We start from the raw sequence: 25,367 nt of genomic DNA on the forward strand, positions 1-25,367 counted from the left end.
TTTCAGTGATGTTTGCCAAAGAGCTGCTCATCCAGTTTGATGAGCTGTCGAAGGAAACCCCGGTTAGGAATCACACCACGGCTCTCTTTCACAGCACAAATAGCCTCCACGAGAGTGAGGTTCTGCTTCAGCATCAGGTAAGCCAGAACCAGGGTGGCAGACCGGCTCACTCCTACATGACAGTGGACCAGCACTTTGCCTTCAGAGGGAAACAGATTAAATTCCAGACACCAAATCTATTTACCTTTAAACTGTCTTTGTATAATTTTTAACCCTCCCCTCTTACCTCCTCTGCTAAGTGCCTTGTGGATAAAGTCTGCTGCTGCCTGGAAGTTGACACTCATGTCATAGTTACAGGAGTCGTGAGCCTCTATACCCAAGTAGGTGATCTTCATTCCCTTATAGATATCTGGTTGTCCCCTATAATTACTGTGAGCTGCATTCAAGATGTGACTGATCTGGTGCTTGTGCAAATCAGCCTGGTTCTCTGCACTGTGCCTGGAAAATACAACATTCTGTATTTACCGACAGTAGAATACAATTAAATCCTGCAGTTTATACTGTATACACACAGTATTTCATAGTGATAAACTGACACTTAGAAGAACAGGTCAGGCATGTAATTAGAACAAAACAGAGACCTGAGGCATGCTTTCAATGCCTGGGTATCAGTGGAAACTCTCACATAGCGTAGCTGTAGTTTATGCAAGTTACTAATGTGGAACGCAGCCTGAAAATCTCACTTTACTCATTCTGCATTTCAATCTGATTTGTGATCAGTTCATCTCTCACCTATGTGGACTGAATCCAGGACTGTTCTGTTGATTTTTGTATTTCTCTAAAGGTTTCACTTGACTACCTCAACACAAGAATAACATCTGGACATCAACAAGTTAGGAAGTGTCCCCAGAGTCATAATTTTCAGTATATAAATAAATATTAACTCTAAAAGGAATGGTGCAGTAAGATTATGTGAGCCAGTTGATCAAAAAAAATAACAGGGAGTTACTTACTGGTCACCAATGTACAGCCTAGGCCACACTTCATCTGCGTGGCTGAGGATGGCTTTGCCAGTATACAAGAGTCTTTCCAACTCAAACACTGCTAATCCAGGTGAACTCAGGTCAATTTCCACTTTCCGCGGAGGCGGCTCTGCATTCCACCACGAAGGAAGTTTAGATGCATAGGACATTGTTTTTTTTTTTTCTGTTGAAACTGCAATTTAATCTTTTGCAATAGTTCATTAAAAGTATGCAAAAAGTTTTAAAGTGGAAAAATTATGAAAAAGTTTGCAGTGACTGCCTGTTACAGCTTCACTGATGAAGAAAATAATTCCACAGTCAGTTGTCTGTAACCAGTGGGTCAAACGGAGCAGGTTGAATTCCAGGTGTATTCAGTGTTGGGCTTCTTTGCCTCAGATATACTCACTGCCGGGTGTTATCAAGCCATTTGACCCTTGAACTAAATTAGCCTGTGCACGCTGAGCCTCCACAGGCAGGCGTTAATGCTTTTGCATCAAAATAGCTGTCTATTTAAAGATCCCGATGCAGGCCTGCAGATGACGGCTGCGTGTCCCCAAGCACCAGTTCCTACTTGATAAAAACAAGCAGCCTTCCTTTGTTTTGTTTTTAAACAGAATGAGATTCAGAAATCTAATTATCTGACCTGTACCTAAAGACTTCAATGTTTCTGTGTGTTTGAATCAAATGTAAAGGCAAAAGAATCTGATCAGAAGTTTAAAAAATATTCTGACATTTAATAATCTTTTTTTTTTTTCCCCCGTTGTGATAATTTCAGCGTTTATCAGGCAGGTATCCCCCTCTTGTGTTGGAAACATGCATTACATCTAAAACACAATGTGCTGCATTTAAAGAGGATTGGAAAAATGAACACACAGGAGATCATTTTCTTTTCCATGCAAACCTTGTGATATTTTTTTATATATTTTCCCCCTAATTATATAAAACCATCCTCTTAAATTTGGCACTCTTTTTTTGCTAAAACACATCAATGTCTGGGGGTGAAAAACAAAAATGCTATACACAAGACAGACTGGTGCAAAAATCAGTTTGATATAAACAAGGATTTCAGTCCTTGTTATCAAAAGGATGGAAACAAATATTTAATCCATTTGTGACCAACTTCGCCCTTCAACAAGAAACATAACTGACAATGTTCAAGTAGAGCTTTCTTTTATATACATATGAATGTTCAAAGAGGGAGAAAAGGAACTGCTTGTCCAGTCATACTTAATCATGTCCTTATCAGTAAGTGAAGTGAAACACATGGCATTCATATGTAGGTCTGATTCTAGGGCTTCATCAAAAAAGATGAAACAATGGGGACAGCGATCTTCAGGGGGTTTTCTCTAATCTGCTACACTCGAGGCCCAAGTATGAGCTCTGAGATGTCACGATTGTATCAAGAGCCTATCTGATATTACAGTGCATGCAGGGCTTAAACCATGAGTGAAAAAGAAAAATTGCTGCTCCTACTGAGGTGGGGACATGGAGAGGTAAGTGGCTATGGGCAACTGAAAGTATTCACTCTATTAAGTGAAAAGGACAATATCCTGATCATGCAAAAAAGGACTGTGGGATGAAATAACAGACAGCTAAGGAAGTGCAAGAGTCGATACAGTCGGATCAGAATAAAACCGACCCACGTTCCTGAGGGACAGCGTGATGATAATCTGAATCTGCCTCATGAGTCAGAGACAACAGAGCTGCAATGTGGCACTAAAGTTCACCTTCCAGTGACTCGGTCCTACTTTGCAGCTAACAAAGTCACTCACTGAGGCTGACACGAGCAACCATGAGCCTTCATGTCTAATACTACCATATATTTCATACGAGCATTAATAGGCTTTAAAGTTTGATTCCATGTGCCAGTAACTGCTCTTTGTTCTTTGGTCCATGCCACTTTTTACAGGCATTTTATAATATCATGGTGGTGGGGGAAAAAAAAAAAAAAATCCCTACAGATAACACAGGTCAGCAGAACAAGACAAGAACCTCAACATGGACGATCAGGAAGATGAAAACAAAGTGATCCATGAGTGAAATCAGTCCAGTTCAGAAAGCTTTCTTCTCCAGCTGGTCCAAAATAGCCTGAATTCTCATTAACACAAGATTTTGTAAAAGAATGCATTTAAAATGTGTGATAATATAAGCACAACAGCTGTAAACTGACTTAATCCAACTTAGTTAAATTTGTTTTGTGTTTTTAATTTATAAAATCTTTTCCCACCAAGACCAGATGCTGTCCATCCAGGACAGATGTGCGATTACAGTTTTTTTGTTATTAGAATTTCCGTAGTGTGGGAGCGTCGCATCTGTTATGGTTCATAGGCACTGACAGTTCATAGGCACTGACCTAACCCTGCTATGAAGAGCAATATTTGAGAATGGTTTTTTGTGTGTAAATAAAGCCATGTTGCATTTAAATAAACTGGTTTCAGAGTCTGCATTTGAGTGACTTCCTAGTTGTGATAATAAGGAGCTCAGAGCCGATCCCTGACGTAATCCCACCACCGCCTTGAACCCCTCTGTCACTCCTACCAAACAGCTCACCACTGTCTTATTGTCCTCATACATGTCCTGCACCACCTTCACATACTTTTCTGCCACTCCTGATTTCCTCATGCAGTACCACAGTTCCTTTCTTGGCACCCTATCAAATGCTTTCTCTAGAGTCACAAAGACAGAGTGGAGCTCCTTCTGACCTTCTCTATAATTTTCCATCAACACTCTCAAAGCAAACACACTGTTTCTTGGCATGAAGACATACTGCAGCTCACAGATCATCACCTCTCTCCTTAGCATAGCTTCAGCAACTCTTTCCCATATCTTCATGGATTGGCTCATCAGCTTTGTTCCTCTGTAGTTACTCCAGTTCTGCAGATCACCCTTGTTCTTGAAAATCTTCATTCCTCAGGCATCATCTCACTCTCCAAGACTGTGTTAAACAATCTGGTTAAAAAGTCCACTGCCCTCTCTCCAAGATCCATACCTCCACAGATATGCCATTCACAGGACACTCGTCATCTTCTTAAAAGCTGTCCTCTCTTCTTCCTTACTAATCACAGTAAATAGACAAAACGCTGAAAAAAAAAATGAAGTAGAAATATGCAGCTCTGGATCTGTGACTAAAGTTTATGTAGCTGATTTAAACAATACCCTCTCTCCATACTCCATATTCTCAAACATGTGGAGGCTATTGTGAACGATGGCCTGCAGCACCCCCTGGTTGTGGTCCGCACACTGGCTGATTCGGGCCAGATTGGACAAAACGCCAGGTAGCAGATCCCGGTGGTGCTGTGGAAGGCTCCGAAACTGACGCTCAGCACCTTTGACCTGCTCCTGGACATAGTATTTATTTTTTTGTCAACTTTTTACTTTTACTCCCTACATTTTTACACAAATACCTGTACTTTCTACTCCTTATATTTTCAAAACAGGCTCGTTACTTTAGGTTCAACACATCTGAGGGAAGATTTTATTTCTGATCACTGCGCGACTTCAAACATCAAACCAACCGGAGCCTAAATGAAGGAACAATAACACACGAAGGACAGACATACTGGCGTATCCACCCCCGGGGTTTTTCGCATACAAAGAGATGAAAGAGTTAAAGCCATATAATTTATGTATCATTTATAACACTGTTCTCAGGGGTTACAGTGGGCCGGACCGAGTGCAGATGTCCCTAAGTTGTGGTCATGGTACTTCAGCATCTACTAGCTAGCGCTACAGAAAAGTAGCAAAAATAAACGGAGTAATGTGTTGCAGATAATTTTAAATCCTACATTTTTAAATGCTCAACAAATATCAGCAAACACATAAAGTGTCAGCAATTTGTCATGCAGTGTGTCTGCTAGCTAAAAGAACAGCTGCTGTATTTCCAGGGAGAGAAAAGAAAGAGAGAGAGAAGTGAGATGGAGAAAGATGGAGAGAGGAAGAAGAGAGGTTAGATTTAAAGGTAAGGAGTGCTCGGTGACATCTGATAAACTGGACATTTAAAGCCTATGTTTTAAAATCAGAGCTTGGATCTGTATGTGAAGTTGATGATTTTTCATATTGTGAAATCCTGCAAAACAAACTGAGGTAGACTAACTTTGTGTTATTCAAAATGCTGCAGTTTAGTGCACTATAAACGGGTTAGTTTGGTGTACTGTGGTGAATTTAGAGTAAAGCTCTGTGTTGGACTGGTGCACAGCAGCACTGGTGTTTGTGCATCAAGTGTAGCAGAGATTAATTTGAATTTAAGTTGATGCTTAGATTCATTCACTGAATTCAACCTTTATGCCAACTGCATACTGTCAGTATAAAGATGGTATAAACAGTATACAGTCAGTGTAGGGGATGGAAATGAGCTATGATAACTCGTTAAATACTGGGTTAATCCCACTGTAACCCCTTTCTGTGCTCATTTTCCTGTTCAGGTGGAGTCACCCTCTACAATGTAGGTAACAGCAAATAGAGTTTGTTAAAAAATTCTTTATTTTTCCCTACTCATGTTCAAGCTGAGTACATTTATTAGAATATGCATTTAGATTGAAATAAAGTTTGTATTCTCATGCAATAATATTGTTTTATTATTATATTATTATTTTAGCATAAGGTTAAGTTAGCTTTGCACAAAAATAACTGGTAGAAACATCCTCCAAAGAGCTACTTTTACTTTCTTACTTTGAGTACATTTTAGAGCCTGTACTTTGCACTTTTACTTGAGTAAAGAACTTCAATCAGTTCTTCAACTTTTACTGGAGTATTTTTTAACACAAGTATCTGTACGTTTGACACCTCTGTCCATTTCTAGGTGATGTTATAAAGTACAATAGTGCAGGCCCTACTTTTGATGGGTGCAAATGTACACATCTTTACTACACGCTTTTTTTGGTCATTCGTGCTTGACCCAGGGGGTTTTTCAAGTGAGAGGAATTTTGTGTTGTGCAGAAATGTGTCAAATCAGTGCATGTAACATGATAACACATAATTATTAATGAAGACGTTTGAAAACATGCTCTACTGTTCATTAACTTAGTGAACAGCTAATGCTGATGAGCCTGTTGATTGTATTTTATCAAAAAAACAAGTAGGAAAAATATCAAAACCATAGAGTCATAAAGGAAGACATGTGACAAGATTTTTTTTTGAGTATTTTACAGTCGTGCTGGAACACAAAATATTTCCCTCATCAGATGTTTGGGTTGATAATCTTGCCCATGAAAAGAATGTTTTCTATGTTGCGCTCAGTGATCATGACCATAAATGGACGGTCAAACTTCAAGACCGGGTACATGACGTAGGAAGTGAGCATGATACCAAAGCCTGTGGCAGCTGCTGCTGTGGCTCCAGCTTCATCAACATCCAGGGTGGCTTGGTGTACAACCTACAGCATAATGGAGTGAGAGAAGGGTGAGAGAATAGAATAAAAGGGGGAAGTGTGTGTTTAATGATGCAACCTTTCTGTTCTTACCTCTGAGACTGCCAGTTGATGACCCTCTGAAATGCCAGTCAAATTTGCACAACCACTAAACATGTCTGCCATTCCCATTTCAGTCAGCACATTGTTCAGTTTGTAGGAAGTCTTGATGGAGAACTTTGGGACATATATTTCGTATTTCCTAAAAATTGTGAAAGAGATCAGTAGGTTTGATATTCATCTGGCAAGCATATTCAGTGCTGTGAAATAGTATTTGCCCCCTTCCTGATTTCTTAGTTTTTGCATATTTATCACACTTACATGTTTTTGATCTTCAAAAATGTTTTAATATTAGACACAGATAACCCAAGTAAATACAAAATGCAGTGTTTAAATGCTGATTTCATTTATTCAAGGAAAAAAGCAATCCAAACCTACCAAGTAAAAAGTAATTGCCCCTCTTGTTAAATGATGAATTCACTGTGATTAACCACATTTTTTGGAGTTCAACTGCACTACCTGCATCCAGGCCTGATTACTGCCAGCCCTGGAGAATCAAGAAATCACTTAAATAGAACCTGTCTGACAAATGAATCAGGCTCAAAGATCTAACAAAAAAAAAAAAAGCAGAACATCATGTTACGGATATAAAGGAACAGCTGAGAAACAAAGTCACTGACATCTATCAGTTTGGAAAATGTTCCAAAGCCATTTCTAAGGGTTTGGGATTCCAGTGAACCATGGTGAGAGCCATTATTAAGAAAACTTGGAACAGTGGTGAACCTTCCCAGGAGTGAAAAGTTACTCTGACTGTGCACTGAAGACTCATCCAGGAAGTCTCAAAAGAACCCAGAACAACATCTAAAGAACTGCAGGCCTCCCTTGTTACAGTTAAGTCAGAGTTCGTGTCAGTCTCAACTTTTGGGAAAATATTCTGTGAAGACATATTTTCCAAACTTTTTGGAAGGTTTGAGTCCTGTTACCTCTGGCATAGAACTAACAGCATTTCATAAAAAGTACATCACCGCAACAGTCAAACATGGTGGTGGTAGTGTGGTGGTCTGGGGCTGCTTTGCTGCTTCAGGACCTGGACGACTTGCTGTAACTGATGGAGCCATGAATTCTGCTCTCTACCAGAAAATCAGGAAGGAGAACATCCGGCCATCAGTTCATGCCCTGAAGCTCAACTCACTCAGGTAGTGCAGCAGCACGATGATCCGAAACATACCACCAAGTTCACCTCCAAACGGCTCAGAAACGAAAACAAAATGAAGGTTTTGGACTGACCTAGTCAAAGTCTGGACTTAAATCTGATTAAGATGCGTTGGCATGACCTTAAACAGGCCATTCATGTTCAAAGAGTCTCCAGTGTGGCTGAATGAAAACACTTCTGCAAAGAAGAGTGAGCCAAAATTCCTCCACAGTGATATGACTCAATGCCATTTATAACAAATGCTTGATTGCGGTTGTTGCTGCCAAGGGTGGCACAACCAGTTATTAGGTTTAGGGGGGGCAGGTAACTTTGGATAGTCATCGTTTAAAAACTGCATTTTATAATTACTCTGGTTATCTTTAATTTTAAAATTTGTTGTTGGTATAAAAAAACTAAGAAGTCAAGAAGAGGGCAAATACTTTTTATAGTGTCTAAACCAAGAAATTGAGCATGATTTGAAATTCTACCCAACCTGGACTCCATTAATTTCAGCCATTTGGTGACATGACCTGGGCTTATGGCATTCTCCAGCCTTGCCATATCATCAGGCAACATCAGCAGCATGGAGTGGGTGCCATTGAAGGGGAGGTGGAGGACTGATGTGTTGATGGCCTGGTCATAATAAACATCAACATCCTCTTCCATATACATCATCTGGACTGGAACCTGGAAAATTGATAGTTCATTGGAAAAGAGTTTGAAGGAGGCACAATGATGCGTAATTGTTGTAACTCATCTCTCTTCTGTTTGAACCTTGGCATTAGGTGCATGGAAATGGTCTTCCCTTGTGTCCTGTGGATCAAACGGAGTCTCCCACCTTCCTGTTTTATGGTGATGAGCAGAAATAAAGCACACCTTACAGCTGACACATCAATCTTAAACCTCAGAATAAATGAATCTCATCTCATGTGATCTCTTACCTTTAAAGTATATGTAACTGATGAGGTACATGACTGTATTCTCATCCAGGCTTTCAACCAGCTTGTCAATCTTCCCGTTGGTCTTGGTCTCCACATACTTATTGATGGTATCGGCACTCTCTGTGGTTTGGGTGAAATCAACATTGAACCCTTCTGCAAAATAGGACTGCTTCAAGACCTCCAGGAACTCAGGCTGCGGCTTGAAGCGGTTATCCACAAACACGGCTGTCCCTTTGCTGGTATCGTCGCTCTTTGCAGTTTGAAGGAGCGTACGGAAGGACTGATCTACATCTGTTTGCGTGAGCTGGGAACTGTTGAAACCCAGACCACTGAAAAGCTGCCGGTGGGTCTCCCCCCGGGCTCCTACGGACAAGGCAGCCAAGGCAGTAGAAACACTAACCGGTGAGAAGAAGATGTTTTTAGGAAGTGTCCCCAGGAAGTCTAGGCAGCTGTCTGGCCTTGGTGAGGCTGCTTATGACGGGAATGCAGGAAGGTACAGACTCAACTCAGACTCAGTATATCTGGAGCTGATTCAGAGGGGGAAGATCTTGGAGATATATGTATCTGTTTCTGCACGGCGAAGGAACGAACCAAGAAGATTCGAATGAATTGGTTTTTTTTTTTTTTTTTGCCACAGAGAGGTGCCAGAAAGATTGAAGGCTGTCAACAAATTAATCAGTACAGCCTGTACCCAAAACAAGTGGTAGAATCAGAAATTTGGCTCCCTGGCGGCCTTGGACTGCCGCTTATCAAATTGTCTCTGGGATGTTTTGTAAACAGATGCTTTACACCCCCACTGTCCTGTCTTCTTCTGTCCTGTGTTGGACTGATCTCCTTTGACCTAGCCACTGATGAACTCTACATCTTATCAGAACTGTTAGCTGAAGAGGGGAGTTTGAGTCAGCCCCACAGTAGCCCCCGCAGAGGGGGCTCTGCATTCCACCACGAAGGAAGTTTAGATGCATAGGACATTGTTTTTTTTTTTGTTGAAACTGCAATTTAATCTTTTGCAATAGTTCATTAAAAGTATGCAAAAAGTTTTAAAGTGGAAAAATTATGAAAAAGTTTGCAGTGACTGCCTGTTACAGCTTCACTGATGAAGAAAATAATTCCACAGTCAGTTGTCTGTAACCAGTGGGTCAAATGGAGCAGGTTGAATTCCAGGTGTTTTCAGTGTTGGGCTTCTTTGCCTCAGATATACTCACTGCCGGGTGTTATCAAGCCATTTGACCCTTGAACTAAATTAGCCTGTGCACGCTGAGCCTCCACAGGCAGGCGTTAATGCTTTTGCATCAAAATAGCTGTCTATTTAAAGATCCCGATGCAGGCCTGCAGATGAAGGCTGCGTGTCCCCAAGCACCAGTTCCTACTTGATAAAAACAAGCAGCCTTCCTTTGTTTTTGTTTTTTTAAACAGAATGAGATTCAGAAATCTAATTATCTGACCTGTACCTAAAGACTTCAATGTTTCTGTGTGTTTGAATCAAATGTAAAGGCAAAAGAATCTGATCAGAAGTTTAAAAAATATTCTGACATTTAATAATCTTTTTTTTTTTTTCCCCCCTTGTGATAATTTCAGCGTTTATCAGGCAGGTATCCCCCTCTTGTGTTGGAAACATGCATTACATCTAAAACACAATGTGCTGCATTTAAAGAGGATTGGAAAAATGAACACACAGGAGATCATTTTCTTTTCCATGCAAACCTTGTGATATTTTTTTATATATTTTCCCCCTAATTATATAAAACCATCCTCTTAAATTTGGCACTCTTTTTTTGCTAAAACACATCAATGTCTGGGGGTGAAAAACAAAAATGCTATACACAAGACAGACTGGTGCAAAAATCAGTTTGATATAAACAAGGATTTCAGTCCTTGTTATCAAAAGGATGGAAACAAATATTTAATCCAGTTGTGACCAACTTCGCCCTTCAACAAGAAACATAACTGACAATGTTCAAGTAGAGCTTTCTTTTATATACATATGAATGTTCAAAGAGGGAGAAAAGGAACTGCTTGTCCAGTCATACTTAATCATGTCCTTATCAGTAAGTGAAGTGAAACACATGGCATTCATATGTAGGTCTGATTCTAGGGCTTCATCAAAAAAGATGAAACAATGGGGACAGCAATCTTCAGGGGGTTTTCTCTAATCTGCTACACTCGAGGCCCAAGTATGAGCTCTGAGATGTCACGATTGTATCAAGAGCCTATCTGATATTACAGTGCATGCAGGGCTTAAACCATGAGTGAAAAAGAAAAATTGCTGCTCCTACTGAGGTGGGGACATGGAGAGGTAAGTGGCTATGGGCAACTGAAAGTATTCACTCTATTAAGTGAATAGGACAATATCCTGATCATGCAAAAAAGGAATGTGGGATGAAATAACAGACAGCTAAGGAAGTGCAAGAGTCGATACAGTCGGATCAGAATAAAACCGACCCACGTTCCTGAGGGACAGCGTGATGATAATCTGAATCTGCCTCATGAGTCAGAGACAACAGAGCTGCAATGTGGCACTAAAGTTCACCTTCCAGTGACTCGGTCCTACTTTGCAGCTAACAAAGTCACTCACTGAGGCTGACACGAGCAACCATGAGCCTTCATGTCTAATACTACCATATATTTCATACGAGCATTAATAGGCTTTAAAGTTTGATTCCATGTGCCAGTAACTGCTCTTTGTTCTTTGGTCCATGCCACTTTTTACAGGCATTTTATAATATCATGGTGGTGGGGAAAAAAAAAAAATCCCTACAGATAACACAGGTCAGCAGAACAAGACAAGAACCTCAACATGGACGATCAGGAAGATGAAAACAAAGTGATCCATGAGCAAAATCAGTCCAGTTCAGAAAGCTTTCTTCTCCAGCTGGTCCAAAATGGCCTGGATTCTCTGTACAGCCTCCTTTCGGGCTTGCCGGACATTCTCCTGTCCCTGAGTCTCAACAGAGTCCAGCTCCAACAGCTCTTTGGTCAGCAGTTCCTCCAGATAACGATAACTCTTGTCTGTCTTTTTGCCAACAAACTCATCAACATCCTCCTGAAGCAGCAGTACTCTGGCCATAACCTGTTGGACCTTAGCTAGGCCGGGATTATCACTCAGGGGCTGAGATCCAGCCTGACTGGCAGCTGATGCTGGAGCCTGGGTCGGAACTGGAGCCGAGGGTGGGGGTTCAGCTTGCGAGGCATTAGGATCACCTCTCCCATTTTTGTTGTACATTTGTGGAGGTGAACTTATTTCAGCAGGCTTTCCATTGGGGGGATTTGGGGATGGCGCTGGCTTCGATTTAGGTCCCACCTGTGGGGCACGCTGGTGCTGTTGGTCCTACATTAACACAAGAGTTTGTAAAAGATTGCATTTAAAATGTGTGATAATATAAGCACACCAGCTATGAATTTAAATTTAGAAAATCTATTTCCACCAAGACCAGATGCTGTCCATCCAGGACAGATGTGTGATTACAGTGACCAAAGTATAATGGGATTTCTAGTTTTAAAGTTTATCATCACAGTTTTCTGTGCTCATTTGTGTTTCACACCAAAACCACAATAACCACAAAAAAAAATCTTTAGATTCTTACCTTGGGCTGGTAAGGTGGAGGAGCACCAGTTCCAGTTCCTGGCCATGCTGGAGGATGTGCTGGACGGACAGGATTTCCATAATGATTTTGTGGAGGCTGCTGGCCTGGCTGCCACTGTTGCTGTGAGGGCACATATGCACCCGAGTGTGCCCATGCATCAGCCTGTGGGCTGGGATGAAGGGACTGGCTAGTTGGGTATGGGGGATTTGGAGGCATTGCATGGCCACTCTCACTGTAGTGAGGGTACGGTGCGGGAGGATATCCAGGACCCTGAGAGCAGAAATAAGACAAACATCTCACGTTTACAAAACGTTTCTTTTCGGTGTGATGTCATCTTGGTTCAGGAAAAAAAGATACAATTACTCTGGATAATATAACTCAATTGTAATATTATACTTAAACTACTATTCCATATGAACATGATGTGTGTGTTTAAATACACCAACCGCTTGGCAGTGTGGCCCAGGATAGTGCTGATGTTGGTGTTGAGAGTGAGGCTGACCAGATGAACCACTGCTCTGCTCTGCTGGGCAGCCTTGGTTAGGATAAGAACCTGGAGCAGGTCTCTGAGGGTCAGCACAGTAAAACGGGTTGGATGGGTGGAAACCACTTGTTGAATACTGACTCTGTGCTGGACTGTAGACTCCATGGCCATTTGGATAACCACCAGGCATTACCTATAGGTAAGAGACAAGAAGATGACCTAGTTATTTAAAAAAAAAAAAAAGTGTAAATGCATCACCATAGAGATGCAACAACTTTGATGGAACAGATGTTTAATTGAAAATGTAAATTAAAAAGAGTTTTACGGCTTAACACACCAATACATCCTTAGATTTAGAAGGACGGGTTATACTGTACCAGTATACATGTACCTGTGGACTGTACTGTGGCTGAACATCTGATCCGGAGTGATAGGTATTTGCATAGTGCCCTGTGGAATGAGACTGGGGATACCAGTAGTGTGGAGGGAAGCCTGGATACTGAGGAGCATCCTGTGAACACAGTACATCACAAAGCACAGATAGAGAAATTAGATGTCTTTCGTTATGCACCAGGAGTGCTTAAAGACAGATGTGCCCTTTGTACTTGTACAAGGGGCACATCAGTATAGAACTACCCGCCTTTAACGTCATTACCTATCCCAGAGCAAACACTAATAATTGTGCAAACAGAGGGCACAGATTATCTGCCTGCGGAGCCAGTTATGCAAAATTCCCAAGTACAGTAAAGCTAACCGGCAAAAAAGGACGCAACATATCTAAAGAAAGACACGAAAATGCCACGTATGTTTTGACACACGTGGAGTCCTGTTAGCACAGCCGTCACGTCAAGACAAACGTGAAATTCCCGGAAAACAGCTGAACTTGCTCGTTAGCCGCTCCTATTACATAAGGCTAGTTAGCGCAGCTAGCAGTGCAGCTAGCATGGGCATTGCTCTGAGTGAGCTGGCTGAAAATAATCTTACACAAATTCGTGCCGTTCTCTGAAATTTCAGAACACTAAAAAGAGACTGGGTAACCACCAGAATTCATCTAAGCAGTATCAACGTACTTACCATGCTGTTATTCCAGTTCCCGTGATTATTTCCCGAGTTACAAGCTGAGGGCCAGCCGGGTTTCGGATTGGACTGCATTTGATGATGGTGGCGTTTCAGCTAAGCGCGCTTCCCGGCAGCCGCCCTGTCATCTGTCATTGTGAAAAAATAAACAAACCTAGCCTAGCGTTATTTCCCTGATGTGTCAGGTCGGCTGAAACACCAACAACGTTGATGTTTGGCTACGCAAGTACAGACCGCTCGGCTAAAGTCGGGAAATGACTGAATGACTCGGGGTTAGCGCGTCGCCCCGCTGCGCCTTTAATACCGGGCACAGCTAAAACTAAAGAGGTCTTACTCGGCCGCATTTTTCTGGTACCGCCGATGCCAGGCTCTGCGCTCATTTTGCCCACTTTACAGTTACCACAAATGGATAATGTATTTAATGCGTTAAACGTCTACTGTCTGTGGGTGTTTCAAGAAAAAGATAAGTGTATTAACATAATGTATAGCTGCACGACCAAATGTTTTATTCGTTCCTGAGTTGTGACCATCGTTATGTATATACAATCTTCGATGGCGTATGCGCGTCACGAGACGTTATTAGCCAATGGGAGACAGGTCATAAAAAAGCAACATTATTAAAATATTAACCGCTATTTTAATCTTCAAAACCTACCCTTGGCTCACGTTATATTTATTTAACGATGATTTTTTTTAAAGCACTGGTACTGAATGTTAGAAATGTAGTGGGACTGCAGAGCGCACAGGGTTAAACGTATACAGGAAGTTTATCCTGAGCATCTATAAAGACGCTTCCTGTCCTCTTCTTGAGAGAAACATGTATTGAAACATTAATGGCTTGATGGTACGATACAGTAATTAAATAAAACGCAAGATGAACTACGTACCCGGAACGGCGAGCCTCATTGACGACATCGATAGTAAGTTGGAAGAGCGATCGGATAGAGATGGTCTGGTTTAACGAAATAATCGTTTCAAGCTGCGGCATCGTGTCTGACAATTCAAATTGCCATGTAACATGCTTGCATGCTTGTTTGTATCCTACAGAGAAACACCTGGTGTTGCTCCGAGATGGAAGGACGCTGATTGGTTACTTGCGGAGCATTGATCAGTTTGGTATAACTCTTTTAATTACACTCCCGTTTTAATGTTCTTAGTCAGGTTTCCACACTGGTCACAGCAGGCTCAGTTTAGCTGTCTGTATGATTCCTGTGATGATCTGGTCTCTTCTACTTTGTCCTTACCCCGATTCTCTTTTTCCTCCAGCCAATTTAGTTTTTCACCAGACAGTTGAGCGCATCCACGTGGGAAAAAAGTTTGGTGATATTCCCAGAGGAATTTTCATCGTGCGAGGCGAAAATGTGGTGCTTCTTGGCGAGATAGTAAGTAGGCATAACCTCATTTTCACTTTGTTTTTTGGTGTGGTCAGAAGGATGCAAAGTGAGGTTCAATAGAAGTGATATACTTGGATTTTTCTCATGTTATTCACACATTTCACCGATACGAGTCTGAGTGGAGGTTCAGCAAGTGGTTTAGGGGTGCATAGGTTGGAGCCTATTCAAGCTGACATTGGGTAAGAAGTGGTGTCCACCATGGACAGGATGCTGGTTCATCGCAGAGAGAACCAGTTAACCTAGCATGTGTGCCTCTGGACTGCGGGAGGAAGCAGAGTACCTGGCGAGAACCCACACGTGCAAACTCCACAAAGAAAGGCCCCAGAAAGGCTGGCGGGCTCGAACCCAGAACCATTTCACTATAAGGGCATAGTGATAACTGCTGACACATCCCTAAAATTTGGCTCCCCATAATCATCCTTCTCTGATGTACGTCAACCGCTGCAGTGACGCAGGACCTTCAAGGCCAGCACACTAAGCAAAAGTGACTCATGAACTCATCTCCCTCTGTTATTGTTACGCCTAATGCTTGACAGTAGTACTTTACTGTTAAAGGGATACGGAGCATGCAGTAGCTGTAAAAGGGCAATACAGCATGTGACTATATAAAACTCACTTTGAATCATACTGGAGGCTGGACAGTACCTGCACTCTCCTGAGATGTGGAAGATGTTGCCATCGGGAGCCTGATAATTGGATCAGCTTACCATTTTAGTTTCACTTGATTATTCATTTTATTTCTGTTTGAAATGCTGATTGAAATGGAGAGGTAGCAATTAAGTGGTTGGTGGCTTTTGGTGAGCTCTCTTCAGGTAAATGGCGACAGTAAGTTGGCATCGGTAGAAAAATGTAAACTTTTTGTTTGTTTAAAGAGCCTAGAGCATGAGTCACTGCTAAACCCTTTATAAAATAATAATAATAATGAAGCACGAAAGAACTCATAGTTTCAGTTTACTGAGTCTACTGCACATGGTCAGGTTTATGTACAGTTTGAGAAAATTTTATATATATTTTTAAACTCTGTTAAATAGGAACACAACCTCACTACACTAATGGCACACAAACAGTTGTACTTTTCAGGTCTTTATTAACCAAACTGAGTAATTGAAAAGCAACTTAGAACGTCCTTTGGAGCTGATGGTCTTCTTTCCTTGGCATGGACACAAAGGGATATATATATATATATATATATATATATATATATATATATATATATATATATATATATATATATATATATATATATATATATATATATATATTAGAAACAATTACAGAACACCTGGCAATTCCACTTACAGTTTTCTTATATCTGAGTTTATTTCAGGCCTTTGATAGATGTCTCGTGGTCTGTCTGTGCAGGACATGGATAAGCCCTGCGACACCGTCCTGCAGCAGGTCTCCATCGAAGAGATACTGGAGGAGCAACGGTTGCAGCAGCAAGCCAAACAGGAGACGGAGAAAGTCAAAATGCAGGTCCTGAAGGACCGAGGCCTTTCCATACCCAAAGCTGACAACCTCGATGAATACTAACACAGCCTTGTTGCCGTGAGCTTCTTTCTCAGTTTGAATTGGACTGACAAGTTTTACGTTGAATCTGAGAGCACATGGCAGCCTGACTTTTTGTTTTTAAGTGGGCAGAATACACCATTATACTGAGTATCTACTGTGCTGTACTAAATCAATTTAATTTGAATTTTGTGGAGGGGGGTGAGTGACAACTGTTCTCATTTTTGCAGTTTATGTCAAAGGTGTTTTTGTTTTTCTTTTCTTTCCTGAAATCATTTTGGCAGTGTAGACTCTATAGCACTTTGTATTCTTTCATAATTATGTCGAAAGTCTTTACATTTGAAGATAATGTGGGACAGCTGTTGAAAGGGAGGAGCGGAGGGCGGGGACTACACGCTTTTCCCCATTAAAGAGTTTAATTTTTCATTATGAAAGTCCTGCTTGGAAAAAAAAAATGTCTCCATGCATTAAAGGCACGTGAAGCTGGTCACGTTGGGTCAATAAAGGCCCAGTGCCCTTTTGTGTGATTGCCCTACAGTTTCAAACATGCAGACCACGTTGGCCGCTGCAATATGACATCAAACCGGAGGTTTGTGCATTTGTTAGGCCATCTGCGAGGAAATGCCATAATTCATTGAGGTAATTTCACTTAGGCGGGCGGCGTATCGGTGCATCAGGCTGCTTCATGTCCTGTTTATATAAACGAGAGCCCGTCCGGACTCTGAGAAATCGATCCTATCTGCCTTCATCAGTCAATAATAAGCTTGTTAATCGTTTGGACGGATACATGGTGGTTAATATGAAACAATCGCCGTGCAGGCAGCAGCCAGATTGCATTCACTCTTAAACGAGTTATCCTGGTACCGTTTGATATAATTTTAATGCATTTTTTTGTTTGTTTAATTTTATACTATGAGCCCCGACCAGCAGCCTGCAAGCCAAAGAGAAATAAATGTTTCCGCATACATATGATACTACAGTTTCCGGTCAAACTTCAGCGTAAAGCTCCTGCCTTCAGGAAACGGGGGTGGTCCAACATGAAGGCTTGTCGGGAAAGACGGTCCTGATTTTTCTAATAGTGATGTGAAACTCCAAGCAGATGCTATGGTGCACGCTTGGACTGTTTCATAAGCATTTTGAAGTAGAGAAGTGAAAATACAATAATACAGCAACAGCAGGTTTGTGTGAACGTAAACGATACAACAGGAAAAGGGTAATTTTTGTTAAACTGTACTGCGCTTCTGTGGATCCGTTCATTTGTAATACCTGAATTCGACCACCAGAGGGCGACTTTACCTCTTACCCCTCTATCTGCTGCTACTGTCAGAAGAGCTTTGAGTCTTTTTTTTTTTTAATAAGAGATTACTAGTTATAGGTAACACCTACCTAGGAGATTCGTGGCTGCTTGATATGAAAAGTGCGGGACCAAAGAAATGTGAACGTAAAATCCACAAAACGCATTTATTCAATGTGGCACTTCCTCAAAGTGTGCTTTTATTTTGCTGAGAGCATGGTCTAACTTCTGGTGGAGTTTGAGTCTGTGGCTTGACGCCGCTTGATGGAGAGGCCCAACCTATTTTGATTACGCACCAACAGAGGAGGAGGGGGCGCGTTGATGTCCTCTCTGGTGCACTCAGCCAACCCCTGCTGCTGTAAGGTAAAGCTGGTGGTATCTTAGTGTACCCTTGTAAAGGATCCGCCGCCGAAAGAACCCGGTTTGCATACATCGGATCTTCCAAAATAATTGTTTTCTGGGTCGGGGTGATTTCGTACCCAAATTACGCATGGAATGGTTTTGGGGGGATTGGAGTAGAAATGCAGCGCCGCACTTCCAGCCCACAACAAGAACCATGCCCAGCTTACACTGCAAGCAAATTTATGACATCCTGTTTTATCCTTTACGACTTTGATATGAGTGAATTTTTCTCGGATAGTGACGAGGAGTGAAGAAAAGAGAGGCATCGTACAGATCTGAAGGACGCTGTAGTCGGTGCAGACGCGTGTGTACCGAGAAACCTCTACGTTTAGGATTTTTTCTTTCTTTTTCTTTTCGTTTTTCTTTCTTTTTGATGGAGCTGGAGAACATAGTAGCCAACACTGTACTGCTAAAAGCCAGAGAGGGTAAGTTGACACATTTAAAAAAAAAAAAAAAAAAAAAGCTTAGTGCAAATAGTAAGTGGGCCTGGTTTTGCTACATTCTGAGCTCGATGTGCAGAAAAAGGTGGGAATAATCGTAAAGATGACGGCAGCCTGCGGAGTGTATGGCTCATTACGACAGGTAAATCCTACAGATGCAACATATAAAAAAACGGGAGCCCTGTGCAATACAGACCAGGCAACATCAAGTAATCACTGCGATCACTGCTCGTCTTGTGATCAGTCATAACCTCAAGTCAACCTCGCGGATTATTTCATCCATGCAGATTTTGACAGATCGTATGCGTTTTCCCCGTATATGTTGGGGGCGGCAGGGGGGGGGGAGAGAGAGGGGGGGGTCTGCCTCCCACATCCGCTTTCGCTGTCTGTGCAAATGAAAGCGGCTCTTTCGCAACATTATGCATGCTGGAGCACACAGTGAGACAGGGAATAACTCCTTTCCAGAGAGGGAATAAAATGAGTGTAGGCAGGCTGACATTTGAACGGTGATCAGATGACGTGACTGGTGTTGAAATCTATGTAAAGGGCCTGCAGAGAGACGGACCCTGGTTATCCGTGTAGAAAGAGTCAAATGTCCGTGAAGGCCAGTTGCAGCCCGACAGCATAGTCTAAAATATGAAGGCACATGGTGTCATTAATAGTTCATTCTGAGGAAGACAGGGTTGCACTGAGGGCAGGAAAAAGGCCTGGAGGTAAATGCTGCGCCGTGTGATACAATGACTGTTTTGAGCATTGGGACCATGCAGCTCTTTTAATTTCAGTTTTAAAGACTGGGGGAAGTTAAAAACAACATTCATTAGATTTTGCCAAATTAGGGATTGTTTTGGTTATGTAACCCTAAAGAGCAAGATAAATCATGAGAAAAATACTCATTCCTTTCGCTTTTTCAGTTTAGATAATGTCTAGTAATCCACACACACACACATATATATACACACACACAAACAGATTGCATTTTGTCCTGAGTGTACCTGGGTCCCTTTGAGATGCCCTTTAAACCCTGCCTGAGTGATTCCCAAACCTGTTTTGTGAACCCGTGGGTTTAAAACACACACACACACACACACACACACACACACACACACACATCCCACTTCCTTGGAACTGATTGCTACATACTTCTGTCTTTTGTAAATACATCATATCTTTTCCTCTAAGTTTGAAGAGACTCGGTAGGTGCATACACTCTTAAAATGCATGTATACACATGTTTGGTTGCAGGCAGCTCATAGTTTGATGTGACTAAAGTCTCTGCAGAGTTGCGAGATGACACAGGAAAAGACTTTGGTCCGCTGGCAACTCCTTCCATATATGTTACAACAATGACACATTTTAAAAAGAAAAGGGAGGGGGGCTTCTTGCACAGAAGGCTGTAAGTGTTTCTCAGGCATTAATAGAGTAATAGAATGAACCGGGAAGCTGACACGCTGTCAAAATCCTCATGAAGACTGCTTTCGCCTGTGGGTCAGACTGGACGTTTGTTTTATGGCAGCAGAACACAACTGGGCCGAGTGAATCAAGCTTCGTGAATTAATAAGAGCAGTTAATGACCCATGACAGATCTTGCTTGTCCCAGCTGCTCCAGTGGTGCACATCTGCCCCAACTGTGTGTGGGTGTGTGTATATGTGTGTGTGTGTGTGTTTGAGAAAGAGAGAGAGAGAGAGAGAGCGAGAATAAGGCCTTATACAATAATTGGATGAGATGGATCTTTGAGTTAATAGCTGAGGCACGACTTTCTCGGCGGCTTGATCAATGCCTCTATAAATGTAGCTATGTGGGACTGATTCAACAGTTGAGCTGGAACTGGCTGCATTGTACACACTGAACTATGTCACAGGTTGCCGTGAGTGCATTATTGGTTGTATCCTTTAATGGCCTAAATCATTAGAGTTTTTGTATTACATGATGCAGTGCCAACGGCTGTGCAGATCCATGTTTGCTGCTGGTAACTCTGCTGTTTCCAGTGCATGCATGCATGCATGCAGGCAGAGCACAGTATACACAGAGGCTCATTTTAGATCTTGTACTAGCAACAGTGAGAGAATGCGAGTGGAGCAAAGCAAAGAGTGTTTTTTCCTGTTTGTTTATGTGAGCATATCTTGAGCCAGGGCTGAACTAAGAGGCAAGCATCCTCTGTCAAAACTCCTCCAGCTACGGACAACAGGAAGGCCCAGTTTACACTGCAGTCTTTGGCTTGTTTATGCCAGCATCCTTACACCTCCCAAATCAGTAAAACTGTGTGAGTGGCAGCGAAGAGGAGGAATTAAGAAAATAAAAAGCTATGGGTATTCTCAGGCCAAGAGTGTCAAAACAGGCCCTGCGCCAGCCTCTTGTTGCTCTTTGACTCTCCTGTCTCAGTGATGGTTGTTCTGACAGTCCTGGTCTGGGATTTGCTGCCAAGTTTGGTGAGGGTTTGGAGTTTTTAAGAGATAAATTTGAGATTAAAACTAGCTGGAAGATTGGAAACACTTTTGAAATAGAGGATTTCTAATCAAAAAAGTGCTCCGTTTAATCACAGAGTGAAAAATCTAACTCGGTTTGATTTCCACAGAAAAAAGAAAAAAGGAGCTCTGACCATATTGAAGCATTTTGTTAAGTGACCGCTGTCTTACATAAAGCTAAATGGTATTATACACTATCAGTTTGATGCAGCCCATAAGCTATTTAATCAAATTGATTGTTACATAACAAACTGAGTGGGCTACTGCCATCCAAGCTCCATCTTCCTGTAGAGGTGCTCTCCAGTCTCTGCAGAAGATACTTTATGGATAATGAGCATGTGGTGAAATCAAACACTTCGATGGTCATCTGAGCATCATCCGACAGTGACAGTACTGCTCACTGGTCTTTAAAGCTGTGCTGTCTGTGTGAGTTTGTCAGCTGAGGAAACTGAGGCTTTACAACAGATCAAAAAGAACAAAGGCACTTGGGCCTGACACTGCTCTTTGTTTCAGTGGGATCTATTAGGCTGTGGCTTTTAATGTTAGAGTTATAGATGACATACAGTCACAGTTTGTGAGCAGTTATAATATCAGGGTGTACTGTAGATTTATGTGTGCGATAGCCGATGAGGGGTGTGGGGTGAATTCCTTTGTTTAAATGTAACCTGAACTTAGCCACTGTGACGCGAGCAACATCGGTGCAGTGGGCCTTTTGCATTGTGTGTGTGTGTGTGTGTGTGTGTGTGTGTGTGTGTGTGTGTGTGTGTGTGTGTGTGTGTGTGTGTGTGTGTGTGTGTGTGTGTGTGTGTGTGTTTGCAAGTCTCGGTCTGCCTGCCTCCCCATTCACAACTCTTGCTGGCAGCAGTCACAGATTCCAAGCCAGGCAAGTGAACGTCATCGGTTGTTTAAGTGAATGAGAGCAGGGGAAAAAACTGCATTGCTGCATCCAGATGCCTTTCTTGAATTGTGGTAACAGAGCAGGGGCATTTAGTTTGGGCGACTAGACAGAATTCCACTCTGCTGCCTGTGGGCTTTCTCATTCGGGCTGCAGTGCTTTTGAATGTTGTAGTTACATAAGTAAACTCTAGTTATATAAAAAAAACAAACAAACAAAAAAAAATAGCTGAGGTCCTGTATACCAATTTATTAAAAGTGATCCAGATACATATGGAAATTACAGTCAAATTTAGCTGCAGGGATTAATTATTTCAGTATCAGTTAGCTGAAATCTCAGTAACCCTCCTTTCTATAGTCTCTTAATTGATCTGGTAAATGGTAAATTGTTTTGTATTGTTATGAAGTTATGATATTTTCTGTGAAGTTGGCCGGGGTCTTTCTGTGTGGAGTTTGCTTGCTCCCCCCCATTTCTGCATTAGGTTAATTGGTGCTACTAAATTGCCCATAGGTGTGAATGTGAATGTTTGTCTGTCTCTCTGTGTTAGCCCTGCAAGAGACTGACAGGGTGTACCCTGTCTCTCGCCCTATGGCAACTGTGATAGGCTAGTAATAACTAGGTAATAACTGGTAATTACATAAATCCAGAGACACTACAGCTGTAACACGAAGAAAAACTCTTTTATTCACCAGTTCAGCAGCAGTAAAAGCAAGCCAATTTTTCTGTGATATTACCAAATTTTTACAATAATAGATTCTTGTGTGATCTCATGCGTCCTGTGGTGAAAGTTCGTGCTGATTGTTCCCTCTTCTATGCAGTCTATCACAAATTGAGATAAGAGCGTGGCAATACCATGGAAAACTTTTACAGTCCAGTTTCAGCTTAGTCACTGAGTAGGTTGTCATGTTCTTACTACGTAAGTGTGTTGCATTTCAATAGGCAATGGCATATTCTATTACAAAGGTTATAAACATGATAATACTGCAAACAAGTCTTCTTCTTTTACAGTTTGAGGTTACCTAACCATTTTCACACATACACTGCAGAACTTTTTGAAACATTACCCAAAGGATGTGCTTGTGCATATGCAAATGCACATTAATAAACATTAGTAGGCAGTGGTTGTCACTCTACTGAGGCAGCTCCCTCGTCGAAACCAAACAGCCCATTTCAGTAGTGTGAACGCGGCAGATGAGGGCAGCACAGTGGTGCAGTGGTTAGCGCTGTCACCTCACTCCAAGACAATTTCTGGTTTGAAATTGCAGGCCAGCTGGGGCCTTTCTGTGTGGAGCTTACATTTTCTCCCTTTTCGAGGGAACTCCGGCTCGCTGCTGCAGTCGAGAGACATGCTTGTTAGGTTAACTGGTGATTCTAAACTTGCTGCAGGTGTGGATATGAGAGAGTGTGTTTTCTGTCTGTGTTAGCCCTGTGATGGACTGGTGTCTGACCAGGGTGTACCGTGCCTCTTGCCCATTGTCAACTGGGATAGGCTCCAGCCCCATCCCTCAACCCTGCTTTGATAAGCAGTTAAGAAAATAGATAGATGGATTATTGCCTACACTAGCTATCTTGTGCTGTGTATATAAGTGAGAACAGACAGCTCTGGGCCATGTCCAGACCTCATTCTCCTGAACTTTTTCCAGATTTCACAGGTGAAAACAGCTTTAGTGAGTAAATTGTAAAACAATTGCAGGGACCTACTAAGTAACACAAAACTGTTCCTGAAGAGTTTGTTACTAGGTGTTTATTTATTTTTCAAAAACATTTCCCTTCTCAAAAAGGTAAATGTTCCAAGTCTTTTATAAAGAAATGTAAGCATGAAAAACAACTATATAATAAAAAGCATTTCCACTCCTAGATTGTACACAATTAAATTTGGGTTGGAATCACCAGTTAACTTAACAAGCATGTCTCTCGACTGCGGCAGCGAGCCGGAGTACCCACGAAAAGGGAGAAAATGTATACTTCACTGTATACTTCACACAGAAAAGCTCAGAACAAGCACAGCACAGAAAAATTTCAAACCAGAAATTGGGACAACCCAAATTTAATGGATGTCTATGGGAGGAGGTGTTACCAAGAGCAGCTAAACTACTTTCTTACATATTATCCAAGTATACCTGACTTATTGCCAAGCTAAAACTATCACAAATGCACCATAGTTAAGTTGATGAGTAATAGCCTTTTTTTCTTAGTATTTTAGCTGTAGATTCACTGTTTTTACCCATTTATTACCAGTGGTAATCACCCTAGAATACACTGTAATTTACCATATAGTTGCCTGTAAATAACTTAATCAGTGGAGTGAAAATGAAAGGCTGATAACATTATCAGCTATTTACATAATTATTTCATCTTTTGTGATATTTTTAACCAACATTTTTTTTGCTTTTTTAATATTTACTTGATAATAAAAATTTTTAAAAATCTGAAAAATTTTAATAATGAAAATAATGTTCCATTCAGTTTACAGTGTTATCACAAATAATGTTAAGTAGATATGTTTATAGGTTGTCCAAAATTGAAATAGGCATTAATTGTGGCTTTAACAAATGTTGGTTTTGTGTAATAAAGGCGCACATGGGGAAATCTAAAGGTGCATCTTTACATTTGATTATTAATTCTGATTTTGTCTGGATCTAAAATATTTGGAATTCTTCAAAAAGTTTGTCAGTCCCAGATTCAGATTGCACTGAACTATGATTGGAGTATGTTGTGTTTGAAGCCAGTCCTATAAATATTTTTTTTATTTTTATTTTTTCCTGAGGTTGTTCTTTTAAGAAGACATTTTATTACTACAAAGATTTCAGGCTGATAAGAACTGATTAGCCATTGCTAGAAGAGTTACAGTTATTGTGTCTGCAGGAGATTTACGGGTGTGTGTGGGAGAGGGGGGTTGGGGGTATCGGGGGTGGATGCTTCAGCATTTAATGGAACAGCAAGCCTAAGCAAGTCTAGCTGCCGTTGTTAGAGCGCACAAACGCACATTTCTAGAGAAATGAGCTGTGTCACCCGCCTGCACCCTCAACTATCAAATAACAGCATTGATCTATGTTGTTTGCACCTGCCAGCTAATGGTAATGTGAGTTTGAATACTATATTGTAGACGCTGTAGTCACATTGTTGTTGTCACGCACAAACGTTCTGCCCCATTTTCATATAAACAAAAATATTTGCCTGGAGTGCTCCTCTCTCAGGACCTGACTGAAAGGACGGACCCATAGAGTAAAACTGTCAGCTTTTGTTTAGTAGAGACCCTTATTGGA

At 41.5% G+C, this 25,367-nt stretch overlaps 5 protein-coding genes across 7 annotated transcripts in view; 2 read left to right on the forward strand and 3 right to left on the reverse strand.

Moving 5' to 3' along the window:
* Positions 1-1,210, reverse strand: LOC115786104 (dual specificity protein phosphatase 26-like). Its single transcript, XM_030738147.1, has 3 exons — positions 1,014-1,210; positions 287-498; positions 1-199 (listed from the first exon to the last, which is right to left on the reverse strand). Exons 1-3 carry the CDS (start codon positions 1,190-1,192, stop codon positions 3-5), a joined length of 588 nt encoding a protein of 195 aa, XP_030594007.1. The 5' UTR covers positions 1,193-1,210; the 3' UTR covers positions 1-2.
* Positions 1,211-6,198: 4,988 nt separating this feature from the next.
* Positions 6,199-11,047, reverse strand: LOC115786197 (hibernation-specific plasma protein HP-55-like). The gene is made up of 6 exons (XM_030738251.1): positions 11,002-11,047; positions 8,560-9,012; positions 8,393-8,460; positions 8,112-8,305; positions 6,481-6,628; positions 6,199-6,393 (listed from the first exon to the last, which is right to left on the reverse strand). The coding sequence occupies exons 1-6, from the start codon at positions 11,045-11,047 to the stop codon at positions 6,199-6,201; spliced, it is 1,104 nt and encodes a 367-aa protein (XP_030594111.1).
* On the reverse strand, positions 10,111-13,988 carry bag4 (BCL2 associated athanogene 4). Its single transcript, XM_030737974.1, has 5 exons — positions 13,702-13,988; positions 13,019-13,138; positions 12,590-12,820; positions 12,144-12,413; positions 10,111-11,887 (listed from the first exon to the last, which is right to left on the reverse strand). Exons 1-5 carry the CDS (start codon positions 13,777-13,779, stop codon positions 11,411-11,413), a joined length of 1,176 nt encoding a protein of 391 aa, XP_030593834.1. The 5' UTR covers positions 13,780-13,988; the 3' UTR covers positions 10,111-11,410.
* Positions 13,989-14,475: 487 nt separating this feature from the next.
* Positions 14,476-17,127, forward strand: lsm1 (LSM1, U6 small nuclear RNA associated). Its single transcript, XM_030738016.1, has 4 exons — positions 14,476-14,624; positions 14,752-14,820; positions 14,971-15,086; positions 16,461-17,127. Exons 1-4 carry the CDS (start codon positions 14,579-14,581, stop codon positions 16,629-16,631), a joined length of 402 nt encoding a protein of 133 aa, XP_030593876.1. The 5' UTR covers positions 14,476-14,578; the 3' UTR covers positions 16,632-17,127.
* Positions 17,128-18,205: 1,078 nt separating this feature from the next.
* Positions 18,206-25,367, forward strand: part of grk5l (G protein-coupled receptor kinase 5 like) — a 29,965-nt gene continuing 22,803 nt past the window's right edge. For 2 of the 3 annotated variants that reach the window (XM_030737446.1, XM_030737447.1), the window contains exon 1: positions 18,246-18,728. In XM_030737446.1, the coding sequence (XP_030593306.1) occupies positions 18,677-18,728 (52 nt within the window). In that variant the 5' untranslated portion in view covers positions 18,246-18,676. Of the gene's footprint in view, positions 18,729-25,367 lie in introns of all 3 variants that reach the window. The other variant, XM_030737448.1, reaches the window with a different exon arrangement.

The sequence above is a fragment of the Archocentrus centrarchus genome, chromosome 9 (genome assembly GCF_007364275.1).
Source record: "Archocentrus centrarchus isolate MPI-CPG fArcCen1 chromosome 9, fArcCen1, whole genome shotgun sequence".
Lineage (NCBI taxonomy): Eukaryota > Metazoa > Chordata > Actinopteri > Cichliformes > Cichlidae > Archocentrus > Archocentrus centrarchus.

Bases quoted from the DNA above. Each gene is read 5' to 3' on its own strand.
- LOC115786104 (XM_030738147.1), bottom strand. From the start codon at position 1,192: ATGTCCTATGCATCTAAACTTCCTTCGTGGTGGAATGCAGAGCCGCCT. The intron at 499-1,013 runs GTAAGTAACTCC...TGTATTTTCCAG, and splicing joins AGGCTGTACATTGGTGACCA to GCACAGTGCAGAGAACCAGG. The intron at 200-286 runs GTAAGAGGGGAG...TTCCCTCTGAAG, and splicing joins CAAGGCACTTAGCAGAGGAG to GCAAAGTGCTGGTCCACTGT.
- LOC115786197 (XM_030738251.1), bottom strand. From the start codon at position 11,047: ATGAGGCAGATTCAGATTATCATCACGCTGTCCCTCAGGAACGTGG. The intron at 8,461-8,559 runs GTAAGAGATCAC...ACCATAAAACAG, and splicing joins CAGTTACATATACTTTAAAG to GAAGGTGGGAGACTCCGTTT. The intron at 8,306-8,392 runs GTTCAAACAGAA...TCAATTTTCCAG, and splicing joins TCCATGCACCTAATGCCAAG to GTTCCAGTCCAGATGATGTA.
- bag4 (XM_030737974.1), bottom strand. From the start codon at position 13,779: ATGCAGTCCAATCCGAAACCCGGCTGGCCCTCAGCTTGTAACTCGGGA. The intron at 13,139-13,701 runs GTAAGTACGTTG...CTGTGTTCACAG, and splicing joins GGAACTGGAATAACAGCATG to GATGCTCCTCAGTATCCAGG. The intron at 12,821-13,018 runs GTACATGTATAC...TCTTACCTATAG, and splicing joins AGCCACAGTACAGTCCACAG to GTAATGCCTGGTGGTTATCC.
- lsm1 (XM_030738016.1), top strand. From the start codon at position 14,579: ATGAACTACGTACCCGGAACGGCGAGCCTCATTGACGACATCGATA. The intron at 14,821-14,970 runs GTATAACTCTTT...TTTTTCCTCCAG, and splicing joins GCGGAGCATTGATCAGTTTG to CCAATTTAGTTTTTCACCAG. The intron at 15,087-16,460 runs GTAAGTAGGCAT...CTGTCTGTGCAG, and splicing joins TGGTGCTTCTTGGCGAGATA to GACATGGATAAGCCCTGCGA.